Raw genomic sequence first — 14994 nt, forward strand, 5'->3', positions numbered from 1 at the left:
AAACAGTATTACAGAAATAATTTCATTTTGCATTCATTCATTCATTCATTCATTCATTCATTCATTCATATTGTTTCGGTAGAAAACTATGCAATGCAAAATCGTTTAAACACCAGAAAACCAGAAAAGTGCTGGGCCTCAAGATTCTAGATAGAACGTTCGGACGCTTTTTTTTTTTTTAGACCCCGGCGAGTATTCGGAACCGGCCTTTATTTGTCACAACACACGCGTACACCCGGCCGTTAAAGGGAACTCGGCGGTTAATTGGAACTCGGCTATTATTTGGTATTTTACGGTATGTTACCTCGCTTGTTGACAGTTTCGGCGAACACTTCCGCCTTCTTCAAAACAGTCACCAGATGTCGAGTGGTGACGTGCCTTATCAGCTGATGTTACTCTATGGAGGCGTGAACGTCCCGCCCAGTTTGACAGGTAGTCCACGCCTCCTGCTGTCAGGTCGCTGCCCCAGGACTGCGCTCCAGGTGTGTGACAGCGCGTACGCTCCCTCATCCCGGTTCATCGTCCTCTGCGCCCGCTTACGTATCTCCACTGCCTCCAAAATCCAACGCTGGTATCTATTCTCTTCAGCGCGAATGACTCTGGCCTCTTCCCAATTCATTATATGATTATGTCGTTTGCAGTGGTCTGAAATGGCTGATTTTAAGTTTTCTTGGCTTGCTTTTTCTTTTTCGGATCTTGTGAGTCTTTTTGTTGTTTCTTTTTCACATTCTAATTGGTGTTCTTTCCTGCGAGTGTGGAAGCATCTGCCCGTTTCACCAATATAGACTTTATTGCATGAGCGGCAAGGGATTTCATATATGATATTGCATTTATTGTCCAGTTGTATTTTGTCTTTGGGGTGAACTAGCAGCTGTCGGAGGTTCTTGTATGGTTTGACCGGGGTGTTGATGTGGTATTTCCTCATGGATCGTTGGATGCGTTCTGTAACTCCTTTTATGTATGGTAATGTGACAAAGCCCCGGTTTGTTTTTTCTGTGTTTTTTCTTGTTTGTTTGTTTCTTTCCTTTTTTTGTGTCTGTGATTTTCCTTTTCGTATTGCCCACAGTGGATATTGGCAGTTTTTTAATGCCTGTTGGATGTGTTGTTCCTCCTCCTGTCTGTCTTTCTCCTCCGTGATGTTCTGTGCTCGGTCGTATAGTGTTCTGATTACTGACATTTTGTGTGCGATGGGATGTTCAGATGTCCAGAGAAGATATTGGTCGGTATGTGTAGGTTTTCTGTATGTTGTAATTCTGATGTTCCCTTCTTCTGTGTGGTGTATTTTTAGGTCCAGAAATGCTATTGTCTTGTCCGTTTCCTCTTCGTGTGTGAATTTGATGTTGCCTGAGATAGGTTTGCAGTCATCCGGTGCTGTTTCTATGGCTCGGGTTTCCAGATACACCACACAGAAGAAGGGAACATCAGAATTACAACATACAGAAAACCTACACATACCGACCAATATCTTCTCTGGACATCTGAACATCCCATCGCACACAAAATGTCAGTAATCAGAACACTATACGACCGAGCACAGAACATCACGGAGGAGAAAGACAGACAGGAGGAGGAACAACACATCCAACAGGCATTAAAAAACTGCCAATATCCACCGTGGGCAATACGAAAAGGAAAATCACAGACACAAAAAAAGGAAAGAAACAAACAAGAAAAAACACAGAAAAAACAAACCGGGGCTTTGTCACATTACCATACATAAAAGGAGTTACAGAACGCATCCAACGATCCATGAGGAAATACCACATCAACACCCCGGTCAAACCATACAAGAACCTCCGACAGCTGCTAGTTCACCCCAAAGATAAAATACAACTGGACAATAAATGCAATATCATATATGAAATCCCTTGCCGCTCATGCAATAAAGTCTATATTGGTGAAACGGGCAGATGCTTCCACACTCGCAGGAAAGAACACCAATTAGAATGTGAAAAAGAAACAACAAAAAGACTCACAAGATCCGAAAAAGAAAAAGCAAGCCAAGAAAACTTAAAATCAGCCATTTCAGACCACTGCAAACGACAAAATCATATAATGAATTGGGAAGAGGCCAGAGTCATTCGCGCTGAAGAGAATAGATACCAGCGTTGGATTTTGGAGGCAGTGGAGATACGTAAGCGGGCGCAGAGGACGATGAACCGGGATGAGGGAGCGTACGCGCTGTCACACACCTGGAGCGCAGTCCTGGGGCAGCGACCTGACAGCAGGAGGCGTGGACTACCTGTCAAACTGGGCGGGACGTTCACGCCTCCATAGAGTAACATCAGCTGATAAGGCACGTCACCACTCGACATCTGGTGACTGTTTTGAAGAAGGCGGAAGTGTTCGCCGAAACTGTCAACAAGCGAGGTAACATACTAAAAAATACGTGTCTTAAGAAACGAACTTAAAAGAATAGTGGGGTGGAATTGTCTATGGTGAACATGATCAAGTCTTAAAGATATGAGGAAACTATCATTATCAAGATTATGGAATACATCCAGATGAACACAATGGTTTGTTCAGCATTTAATATGATACCCCATCTCTTTATAGTTTAACAACATACTTTTACAATGAAGGGACAGAAGTAATCCATTCTGGTTGACCAGAAAGGTGGTTTAAAATGTATTAGATGAGATTTTATCAAATCTGACATTCTAGGAGGTTTGGGGCTTAACCTCATTTTTCTGCATTCAAAACAGTACTGTTGGTGTTTTATAGCTTGCTGCCCTTCAAAATTCAATAATGCCTGTGGATTTTCAGACCTGGATTTGGTCCTGGAGGGAAAAGCTTTTCATTATAATGCTTGATAAGGAGTTTGGTGATCTGATTCGTGGGATCTAACAAAACAGGATGTCGAGTGTCTAAATCTAAGGTGGCTGCTTTACAAGGCTACCCCCAACACAGGTTAAACCTGATTTTCTGTCAAATTCAGGTGACAAATCTTTGTGATGACACTGCTTAGAAATGGGCTGACCATGTTTCAGGAACTGGAATTTGTCTGAAAAAGATTATTTCTGTGCCTGTTGAAGATGTATCAACTGACACTGGAACAAGTCAGTTCATTGCTGAGAAGAGTCACTTAAATCACCTTGTAAAGATGTATATGTAACTGAGTAATACTAGGAAGAACATTAATATTGCTGATTTGAATATTGCAACAGAATATGGGTTTTCTTACCTTAGAGTTGTCTGATTTTCCATTAAATGTGGTTGTTGGCCAATGATCACTTGATAAGTAAAGGAAAGAAAGACCTTGATACCAATTTTGTCACGCAACCAAATCCCTCGCTCTCATTTCCCTTGTCATGTCATGAGCTGGATTATTCTGAGAATCAAATACCTCCAAGATGATAGTTGTGTGCATTCAGTAATCTCTGTGATGTGGCTGGCCACAACCATTTTCTATCTATGGGATTCACAGAGGTGGACAAAGTACCCGACTTCATTACTTAAGTCAAAGTACAGATCCCACTGGTCAAATGTTACTCCGATACAAGTGAAAGTTGTCCAGTCAAAATTTTACTTAAGTTAAAGTACGTTTTCTGTCAGTGCATTGTTGTATTATTGCCACAACGCTTACAAAACCTAATGCCTCTGAAGCAACCGACTGGATTTACAAAATGAGCGCATGCTGTACCATCATGGTGGTTTAATGTTAAGCTAGCTAGTCAGTGAAGCGCCACCTGACATGCTAGCAAATGCTTTTCAAACTTGAAATCATATTGGGTAGCTAACACTACTAGAAAAGAAAGATTTCTACATTGTTTATTTGGCAAGATTATGCTAAAACATTTCTGAAAGCACTTCAGATAAGTTAACGATATTCATGTTAGTGTAACACCATTTTACATGCTAACTAATAGTGTCCAAGTTAACTAGCTAAGTGTTAATGTTAGCCATGGGCAAGGCTACGGCAACTTGGTGGGCAAATCCATAGAAAGTCATTTGACGAACCAGACTACATAGCTATTGCAACGTTATTGCTAGTTCTAAAAGCACAGACAACTTCACTGCATACTTTCACTTGGAATAAAATGTTTACGTCGAGTTTTTGTAGGCCGTGATGTGGTTCGTTTTTGGCAAACAAAGCAAACATTTTAAATGAAACAAATCATTAATCCTTTGACAAAATTAAAACATACAGTTTGGTCCATAAATATTTGGACAGAGACAACATTTTTCTAATTTTGGTTCTGTACATAACCACAATGAATTCTGAACAAAACAATTCAGATGCAGTTGAAGTTCAGACTTTCAGCTTTAATTTAGTGGGTTGAACAAAATGATTGCATAAAAATGTGAGGAACTAAAGCATTTTTTAAACACAATCCCTTCATTTCAGGGGCTCAAAAGTAATTGGACAAATTAAATAATTGTAAATAAAATGTTCATTTCTAATACTTGGTTGAAAACCCTTTGTTGGCAATGACTGCCTGAAGTCTTGAACTCATGGACATCACCAGACGCTGTGTTTCCTCCTTTTTAATGATGTGCCAGGCCTTTACTGCAGCGATTTTCAGTTGCTGTTTGTTTATGGGCCTTTCTGTCTGAAGTTTAGTCTTTAACAAGTGAAATGCATGCTCAATTGGGTTGAGATCAGGTGACTGACTTGGCCATTCAAGAATATTCCACTTCTTTGCTTTTATAAACTCCTGGGTTGCTTTGGCTTTATGTTTTGGGTCATTGTCCATCTGTATTATGAAACTCCGACCAATCAGTTTGGCTGCATTTGGCTGGATTTGAGCACACAGTATGTCTCTGAATACCTCAGAATTCATCCGGCTGCTTCTGTCCTATGTCACATCATCAATAAACACTAGTGACCCAGTGCCACTGGCAGCCATGCATGCCCAAGCCATCACACTGTCTCTGCTGTGTTTTACAGATGATGTGGTATGCTTTGGATCATGAGCTGTACCACGCCTTTGCCATACTTTTTTCTTTCCATCATTCTGGTAGAGGTTGATCTTGGTTTCATCTGTCCAAAGAATGTTCTTCCAGAACTGTGCTGACTTTTTTAGATGTTTTTTAGCAAAGTCCAATCTAGCCTTTTTATTCTTGAGGCTTATGAGTGGCTTGCACCGTGCAGTGAACCCTCTGTATTTACTTTCATAAAGTCTTCTCTTTATGGTAGATTTGGATATTGATAGGCCTACCTCCTGGAGAGTGTTGTTCACTTGGTTGGCTGTTGTGAAGGGGTTTCTCTTCACCATGCAAATTATTCTGCGATCATCCACCACTGTTGTCTTCTGTGGGTGTCCAGGTCTTTTTGCATTGATGAGTTCACCAGTGCTTTCTTTCTTTCTCAGGATGTACCAAACTGTAGATTTTGCCACTCCTAATATTGTAGCAATTTCTCGGATGGGTTTTTTCTGTTTTCGCAGCTTAGGCAAGGCAAGGCAAGTTAAGTTTATTTATATAGCACATTTCATACACAGTGGCAGTTCAATGTGCTTTACAGAAGTAAAAGCAAAACAGTAAACAATAGAAAATAAAATTACATAAAATAAATGGGGAAGAAAATTAATAATTAAACAATAGTAGAAATAAAATAATAAAATGAGATAAAAGTTCAATTTAAAAAAAACAGCAGAATAAAATAGAATAAAAGTTAAGTAAAATTTAAAACATGGAGAGACTGTAAAAGTAAAGAGTTTAAAACATGTAGAGATGGCAATATTAATAATTTAGCAGAAAGCATCTGAAAACAGCTTGGTCTTTAACCTAGATTTGAAGCTGCCAACAGCAGGAGCATTTTTGATGTCCTCTGGCAGTTGGTTCCATAGCTTTACTGCATAGTAGCTAAAAGCTGCTTCACCACACTTTGTTTTAACAACAGGTTTTACCAGTAAATTTTTCTGCTGCGATCTGGTAGATCTGATTGGGTTAGGCGGCTGCAACATATCAGAGAGGTAATTGGGCCCTGTACCATTTAGAGATTTGTACACCAGCAGCAATGCTTTAAAGTCAGTTCTGTAGCTTACTGGAAGCCAGTGAAGGGACCTTAGAATTGGAGTAATGTGCTCTGTTCTTTTTGTTCGTGTGAGAACCCTCGCCGCTGCATTTTGAACCAGCTGAAGTCATTTGACGGTTTTTTTTGGCAGGCCTGTGAAAAGGCCATTGCAGTAATCAACCCTACTAGAGATGAAGGCATGTATAAGTTTTTCCAGATCATTTTTTGACATAAGTCCTCTTAGTTTGGAAATGTTTTTTAGGTGATAAAATGCCGTTTTAGTGATTGCTTTCATATGCCTCTCAAAGTTTAGCTCGCTGTCAATGAAAACACCAAGATTTTTAACCATTTCTTTTGTTTTAATCCCCTTTGTGTCAAGAATAGTGGTAATCCTGAGTCTTTCATCTTTTTTTCCAAATAGAATTACTTCTGTTTTATCTGTGTTCAGCTGAAGAAAATTTTGTGACATCCAGTTGTTGATTTGATCGATATACTGGTAGAGACATTCAAGGGGGGCATAATCATTAGGTGATAGAGCAAGATAAATTTGGGTATCATCTGCATAGCAGTGATATAAAATTGAATTGTTCTTGATAATTTGCCCAAGTGGGAGCATATAAAGGTTGAAGGCTTAAGGATGGCTTGTTTCACCTGCATGGAGAGCTCCTTTGACCACATGTTTTCTTCACAGCAAAATCTTCCAAATGCAAGCACCACACCTCAAATCAACTCCAGGCCTTTTATCTGCTTAATTGAGAATGACATAACGAAGGAATTGCCCACACCTGCCCATGAAATAGCCTTTGAGTCAATTGTCCAATTACTTTTGGTCCCTTTAAAAACGGTGGCGCATGTTAAGGAGCTGAAACTCCTAAACCCTTCATCCAATTTTAATGTGGATACCCTCAAATGAAAGCTGAAAGTCTGGACTTTATCTCCATGTCCATTATAAAACTATAACCTGAATATGTTTCAGTAAACAGGTAAAAAAAACCAAACTTTGTGTCAGTGTCCAAATATATATGGACCTAACTGTAGGTTCATTGGCCATGAGTACGTGTGCATTCTCCAGAAGAATCGCCATCTTCCATTCTGCCATCAACTAATCATGTTAAAGAAATGATTGAAGTTGATTTTATACAGTCTATGGACGTGACGTGACTCTTGTGATTACTGATCGTCTGTTTCAGTGTCACCTGCGAAAAAACCAATCACGTTTTAGAAAGGAAAAGAAAAAAGCATCCAGTTTCTAAGCTGCTTCGTAGTAACGAGCAACGAGGACCTTGATAGAAATGTAGTGGAGTAAAAAGTACGATATTTGCCTTTCAAATGTAGTGAAGTTAAAATCATCTCATCTCATTATCTCTAGCCGCTTTATCCTTCTACAGGGTCGCAGGCAAGCTGGAGCCTATCCCAGCTGACTACGGGCGAAAGGCGGGGTACACCCTGGACAAGTCGCCAGGTCATCACAGGGCTGACACATAGACACAGACAACCATTCACACTCACACCTACGGTCAATTAATGGCCCTTTTCCACTACCCTTTTTCAGCTCGCTTCAGCTCGCTTCAGCTCACTTCAGCCCGACACGGCTCGCGTTTCGATTACCAAAAACCAGCACGATTCAGCTCGCTTCAGCCCTGCTTAGCCCCTAAAACTCGCACCGTTTTGGAGTAGGGCTGAAGCGAGCCAAACCGAGCCGAGTGAGGTTGGGGGCGTGAGCAGACACTCCCCTGTGCACTGATTGGTGAGGAGGAGTGTCCTCACATGCCCACACACGCCCCGCGAGCGCGCTGGGATCTGTAAACACCGCAAACCCGGAAGGAGAAGAATTACGAATTACGAGAATTTCTGAAGCCTTATGCGCCTCGCCTCATCTATACGCTCTTGCCAGTATCTGTCCACGTTGTCGGTGACAACAAGCCACAGCACCAAGACCAGCAACACTAACGACTCCATGTCCTCCATGTTTATTGTTTACTATTCGGGTCGTGAGACTACCGCTTAAAAGATCACTGATGTCACTGTTTGCGCTGCTTAACGACATCACCTGACGTCCACCCACTTTCGCTAACTCCACCCAATGTGTCCACCCACTTCCAGCCAGCACGGTTCAGCGCGGTTGTAGTCGAAATGCAACTCCAACAGCCCCGCTCAGCACGGCACGGCTCGGCCCGACTCAGCCGCGTTTGTAGTGGAAAAGCGGCATTAGAGTCACAGTTAACCTAACCTGCATGTCTTTGGACTGTGGGAGAAACCGGAGCACCCGGAGGAAACCCACGCGGACACGGGGAGAACATGCAAACTCCACACAGAAAGGCCCTCGCCGGCCCCGGGGCTCGAACCCAGGACCTTCTTGCTGTGAGGCGACAGCGCTAACCACTACACCACCGTGCCGCCCAGTTAAAATCACAAGTTTCCAAAAAAAAAAAAAATACTCAAGTAAAGTACAGATAGTCAAAAAGTGTACTTAAGTAAATGTACTGTCCACCTCTGGGGATTCAGACTATAACCAAGAGAGCACAGCTGTAGAGTCAGACCAGATAAATGTCTTATCAGGTCACAAACTTGTCTCTGAATGAAGTAACTTTGACAGTTGAGCTCCTGTTAGAGCTGCACATGGGATTGATGTAGAGTGTTTAGGGGCCACTCTGGACCTTACCATAACAAAAGATAACTGGACTTTATAAAATAGTTCTACATATACACTGATCCACATGTTTGTCTCCAGCTTCAAATTCCTGGGGACCCACATCTCAGAGAACCTGACCTGGTCTACCAACACCTCCCACCTCATCAAGAAGGCCCATCAGCGTCTCTTCTTCCTAAGAACACTGAAGAGAAACCGCCTGTCTGCTGTCATCCTGGGCAACTTCTACCGCTGCGCAGTAGAGAGTATCCTGACTAACTGTGTTACAGTGTGGTATGGAAACTGCTCTGCTGCTGACCGCAAAGCACTCCAGAGGGTGGTGAAAACTGCCCAACGCATTATAGGTGCTCCACTTCCGGACATTGAGGGAGTCTACAAGAAGAGATGCATGCGCCGGGCACGTAGCATCCTCAGAGACTCTTCCCACCCAGCCAACAGACTCTTTCAGCTCCTCCCGTCCAGGAGGCGATTCAGGAGTCTGCAGACCAAAACAAGCAGATACAGGAACAGCTTCTTCCCCACAGCTGTCACCCTACTGAACTCTGCCAGCAGGTGATCCCACACCCTCCTTCTACCTGTATTGGCTCTTGTTGCACTTGATAACTGCACATCTGGTTCCATAGCTGTACATATTCTCTACTGTTGGATCTATTTACACAGCCAGTCTTGCATATGTGTGTATATATGTATATGCTTACATCCACACTTGAGTTTAGGTGTGCATGTATAGGTGTATGTATGTATGTATGTATGTATGTATGTATGTATGTATGTATATTCTGAATGCCTATTTAACTTTTATTGTTTGTATATTCACTAGACATCTGTATTGCAAGTTAGTTCTTCAGTATATAGCCTTAAGGATAATTATAACCACCCCTTTTTTATAGCCCTACCTGTACATACTTCTCCCATAACTTTTGTACATATACTGCACAGATGTATATGTGTATATTCTGTATGCCTATTCAACTCTTATTCTTTTATATTCACAAGACATCTGCATAGCAACTGTATATAGCTTTAAGGATAATTATAACCACCCTTTTTTATAGCCCTACCTGTAGTTACTTCTCCCTTAACTACCGTACATATACTGCACAGAACTATTGAACATCCTATTTATTTATCTGTACATTCTCTACTCACTATAACCGTCTCATTTGCACTAGCTGTACATAGCTGCATTCATCTATACATATTGCTTATCTGCACATACTGTATTTATTTGTATTATGGCCCTTTTCCACTACCCTTTTTCAGCTCGCTTCAGCTCACTTCAGCCCGACACGGCTCGCGTTTCGACTACCAAAAACCAGCACGACTCAGCTCGTTTCAGCCCTGCTTAGCCCCTAAAACTCGCACCGTTTTGGAGTGGGGCTGAAGCGAGCCAAGCCGTGCCGAGTGAGGTTGGGGGCGTGAGCAGACACTCCCCTGTGCACTGATTGGTGAGGAGGAGTGTCCTCACATGCCCACACACGCCCCGCAAGCGCGCTGGGATCTGTAAACACCGCAAACCCGGAAGAAGAATAATTACGAATTACGAGAATTTCTGAAGCCTTATGCGCCTCGCCTCATCTATACGCTCTTGCCAGTATCTGTTGGCGTTGTCGGTGACAACAAGCCACAGCACCAAGACCAGCAACACTAACGACTCCATGTCCTCCATGTTTATTGTTTACTATCCGGGTCGTGAGACTACCGCTTAAAAGATCACTGAATCAGTGACATACAGAGCATCGTGGACGAGTTCGCGGAGCGCAAGGCTCGTCGTATGCCCTTCAAATAATGCGCGCAGTAGGCTATTGATGTTTTATTATGACCCATGTACAGTATGTCGCCTAATGTTTTTTTGTTTCTGAGTTACATGTTCGTTTGAAGGACTTAATGTACAAAATAACATAGTTGCACCCCGTAGTGTTGAAATTGGTAAACACAGTGCATTCAGTGAGGTTTGCACCGCCCTCCTTTTATTTCTGACTCTTCCTGTCACCGTTGCAACCTCTGAGCGCTCATTCGTATGCCCTTCAAATAATGTGCGCAGTATAGGCTATTGATGTTTTATTATGAGCCATGTACAGTATCCTAATGTTTTTTGTTTCTGAGTTACATGTTCGTTTGAAGGACTTGATGTACTAAATAACATAGTTGCACCCGGTAGTGTTGAAATTGGTAATCACCGCAGTTGCGGACATTTTGTAGCCTAAAATGATGTTATGATAAGCTTTAATAAAGGGCCCGGTCATTTGCCCCGCCCCCGGCCCGGCTCTGACTTGTTCCGCCACTGTCACTGATGTCACTGTTTGCGCTGCTTAACGACATCACGTGACGTCCACCCACTTTCGCTAACTCCACCCAATGTGTCCACCCACTTCCAGCCAGCACGGTTCAGCGCGGTTGTAGTCGAAATGCAACTCCAACAGCCCCGCTCAGCTCGACTCGGCACGGCACGGCTCAGCCGCGTTTGTAGTGGAAAAGCGGCATTATACTGCATTTCTGCTATTTGCACTTCTGATTAGATGCTAACTGCATTTCGTTATTCTGTATTTATACTGAGTAATGACAATAAAGTTGAATCTAATCTAAAACTTTCGCTGGGCTCGAACCACAACCTTCTTGCTGTCAGGCGACAATGCTAACCATTACACCACGCAAAATGCTTAACCTCCCCGTCGGGGAATCGAACCCCGGTCTCCCGCGTGACAGGCGGGGATACTTACCACTATACTAACGAGGAGAGCTTGCGTTTACATGGATTCCGGTCATCATAACACCTTGTATTGTCGTGTTTCGTTACACAATTTTTTTTTAAGTTTTAGTAGGTGCTGTTATCCTTTGCTAGTCTATGGGTAAAGATGTTAAAGATCAGCACAGACATCATTATTTATCTCTGTTATTATGAAACAAAATATTCGTTTGTTCAAAGTACTGAGCAACTTCTTCCATAAGATTCCATTCAAACAGAACAGCCTGTGGTCTCCTCTCAAAGACCTCACAGCCATTACACGTTGGGTTTTTTATTTTTATTTTTTCCTCCACCCGGTATATTGAAATCTTAAACAACACCTCTGAGGAAAATGTTGGGTGATGTCGGAGAACTGATATTATTGGCTCATAGTGATACACGTGACCGAAGCTAAAGCTAGCTAGCTAGCTAGCTGTTACGTTTTCGTCAATGGGAAAACTGCTACTATTTCCCCCTTTAAGAACGTTTTAAGAGCTCTTGAACCCCAACATTATTATTATTATTATTCAGTTATAATTAATATAACATGATAAAATACTCAACCCCACTCCACGGTCATTTAAAAATGTATAATAATAATAATAATAAATATTAAAAAAACTTTTAGATTGTTCGCCACAAACGTGAACTATGACCCCGGAAGTCTTCAGATTCCCGGGTTCTTTTCTGGCGCGTTTTAAGCCGTTTGGGTTTGCGGTCTTAACATCAACTGGTCCGAGTATAAGTTAACAGTTTGATTAAAAACAAAAACATAAAAAATCTTATTAATATAAGGTTTTTTACATATTTATTTTGCTTTAATACATAAAATCAATATGCACGTGATTAAACGAGGTGAGCAATGGTTTTATTTTATTTCTTGAATTATTACATTAGTCAGGGATTATGAGTGTATAGCTAGCTTTTCTGCAATATATATATATATATATATATATATATATATATATATAATTTTTTTTGCAGAAAAGCTAGCTACACTCAATCAATATGCACGTGATTAAACGAGGTGAGCAATGAGCAATGGTAAAAACAAAATATTGCAGTCGGTTAAATTTCAGACAACAGGATTTTGTTATAATATTTATTATTATTACTAGCTATAACAGGATTGTTGTAGTAATGTCTGTTAGCTAGCTAGCTACCTTGCCACCATTTTTCCAAGCTGGGTTTTAATTTTTCTTATATTATTAGCCACTCTATATTGCTGTATACTCTTTTTTTAATTTAAATAAAATCATAGTTTACCTCGTTAGCATTAATTATTCTGTAAACTGGTGAGAAAGGTGAGTTAGCTAGCAGCAAACCGCAGGTCTAATTTACAAAGACAAATCTTCATACTAGTGCATGAGTGTAAAATACCAGCTCCTGCACTGTTTAATGACTACACTGGTTTGATATTTCTGACTAAAATATTTGGAGTAATACTGGAATAAACCTGATTTTTCTTGACTCTGCCCCACCTATGCTATGTTGTTCCTTTGTTGTCAGCAATATTGGCGCCAAAGTGATTTAACCCTCTGAGTAACTTGCACCGAACTTTACTAGTTTTTGCACATTAAATGTAGGTTATTCACTTTTCTTCTGTTTTCTCTACCACTGTAAGGTAGGATTTTAAAAGCTCTGACTATTTTTAACCCCTTTTCTATACATGTCATTCACAGTATGGCAGAAGCTCCACATGAACTAATACTAACAATAAACACAGCTCGGTTTATTGAGTTTACTGTCCCAACATACCTAAAAGACCCTTTTTTGCTCCTTGACTTTTGGGTGTTGTTTGTCCTCATAACTACGATCATCAAAGTTCTAAAATCGAGACATAAGTTGTTTGTCAGATTTTTGTGCAAAACAAGCAGCTAAACTTCTAGCTGAAGAAGGAAGTGACGGACTTAAAAACAAATTTCAGAAATGAATCGTAGTTTGTTTACAGTATTTATCAATGACTCCACTACTGCAAACTCCAAGTCATTCCTGACTGCTTTGCTTATGTTTGATTTGTCAGTGATTGGCAGTTGGTTATGAGGTTCAATCCTTGGAGAGATTAGATCTACCAATCATCATACAAAGAAACTGTGCAGAACTATAAAATAAAAAGCAGGCTGTCCAAAAACATGCAATAAAACACTCCCTACCATAGATGCGTGGCTTCATTTTAACAGCCTCTTCTACAATGAACATTAATCTTTCTACTCAAGTCACAGTGTACTTGAATCTCGTGTAGAACCCAGGAGAATAGGATGTTAAAGTAGATTTCCACACAGGCCGCCCTGCTCACGTCAAACAGTTTGAGTTAAACAAACCCAAAATCTGAGATTGCAGTGAGACATGTTGATCATTTGTCTTGAAAAGACGTCAGCAATAATATCGTTTATTGCAATAATTTCTGAGACAATATATCGTCCAGCAAAATTTGTCATCGGGACAGGCCTAGTAGTCGAGTCACTAAACCTTGAGTCCAAGTCATTAAAAATATTAAATTACACTAAGAGTGATAATATAATGGACACTTTGATAAACATTTTATTGCTGCATTTTGTTTAACTTTTACAGGAAACTGGGCTTAGAGTTAAAATACTCGTCTGTGGGTTCATAGCAGGCTCGTAGTACTCGAGTCCAGGACTCGGACTCGAGTCTCAGTCAGTGCGTTTACATGCACATAGAGAGAATCGAATTTCTGCCGTTGCTCGACTGAAATCGAAGTTCAAAATGCCATGTATACACCTTAATTCAGCTGAAATTGAACCGAACTTGATTTCTCGGAATCGAGCTACACGACCTAGATTATGCGATTTCTGCCGAGCTACTTAGTGCATGTAAACCCTATTGAGCTACTTACTTCAGCACTGCCCCTTCCGGAAGTGACGAGGGACGAGACCACAAGCAGGAAACACAACAGCCTCGGTCGGCATGACAGCGGCATGAATCTTTTCTTTTTGTGGCATTGTTTGCACTGTTAAAATTTAACTCACTTACTGTATCACCAAATACATCTGTACAGCTGTTGCATAGCTGTGAATTGTGTACATAAACAAGTCACTGTATTTGTGTGTGTGTGTGTGTGTGTGTGTATATAGATGTCCAACATGTGAAAAATGTCAATAAAAAAACAGTTGAACTTTTTGTGTGTTTATTAAGACATAAGTTAAATTGTAAGCAAAAAATGGACTTTAGAAAAATATTTTTTGTAAGCAAAAAAAATATTTTTTTGTAAGCAAAAAATGGACTTTAGAAAAATATACAATTGTGCAAAATAAGTTGTCTTACAAAACAGTGGTCTGCGCAGGACAGTTTGTAGCCATACAGTCTGTTAGAGCAAGCCTAACAGCTTGAGCACGGAACTTGTGAACACGGAACTGCCAGTGTTGCCAGATTGGGCCGTTTTAAGTGCATTTTGGCGGATTTGAACATGTTTTGGGCTGGAAAACGTCAGCAGTATCTGGCAACACTGCTGATAACTTTGTTTATACTCTTGAATAGCTCTTCTTCATGACGACAGCCGGAAGTGTACCAACACGATGGGGCGTGTAGTGCCACCTGTGGCTCAGGTGCACAATGCACCTCACACAATAGCTCGATTTCATTGTGTGCATGTAGGATTGGATTTCTCTGGCACCTTGCTGGGACCTTCAGCTCGATTAC

At 41.1% G+C, this 14994-nt stretch overlaps 1 protein-coding gene and 1 non-coding gene across 5 annotated transcripts in view; one reads left to right on the top strand and one right to left on the bottom strand.

Moving 5' to 3' along the window:
- The first annotated feature begins 2316 nt into the window (after window positions 1-2316).
- rrm1 (ribonucleotide reductase M1 polypeptide) overlaps window positions 2317-14994 on the top strand; it is a 43289-nt gene continuing 30611 nt past the window's right edge. Inside the window, exons 1-2 of one of the 4 annotated variants that reach the window (XM_060936249.1) lie at window positions 2317-2370; window positions 8691-9161. Coding sequence is in view for 2 of the 4 variants with exons in the window: in XM_060936246.1 (XP_060792229.1) it covers window positions 12171-12189 (19 nt within the window). In the remaining 2 variants the exon portion in view is untranslated. Of the gene's footprint in view, window positions 2371-2500; window positions 2517-8690; window positions 9162-12010; window positions 12190-12313; window positions 12362-14994 lie in introns of those variants that run through there. The other 3 variants (XM_060936248.1, XM_060936246.1, XM_060936247.1) reach the window with 3 other exon arrangements.
- trnad-guc (transfer RNA aspartic acid (anticodon GUC)) lies at window positions 11275-11346 on the bottom strand. Its single transcript has one exon. It is a non-coding gene; the product is annotated as a tRNA-Asp (tRNA).

This window comes from Neoarius graeffei, chromosome 12 (assembly GCF_027579695.1).
Source record: "Neoarius graeffei isolate fNeoGra1 chromosome 12, fNeoGra1.pri, whole genome shotgun sequence".
NCBI lineage: Eukaryota > Metazoa > Chordata > Actinopteri > Siluriformes > Ariidae > Neoarius > Neoarius graeffei.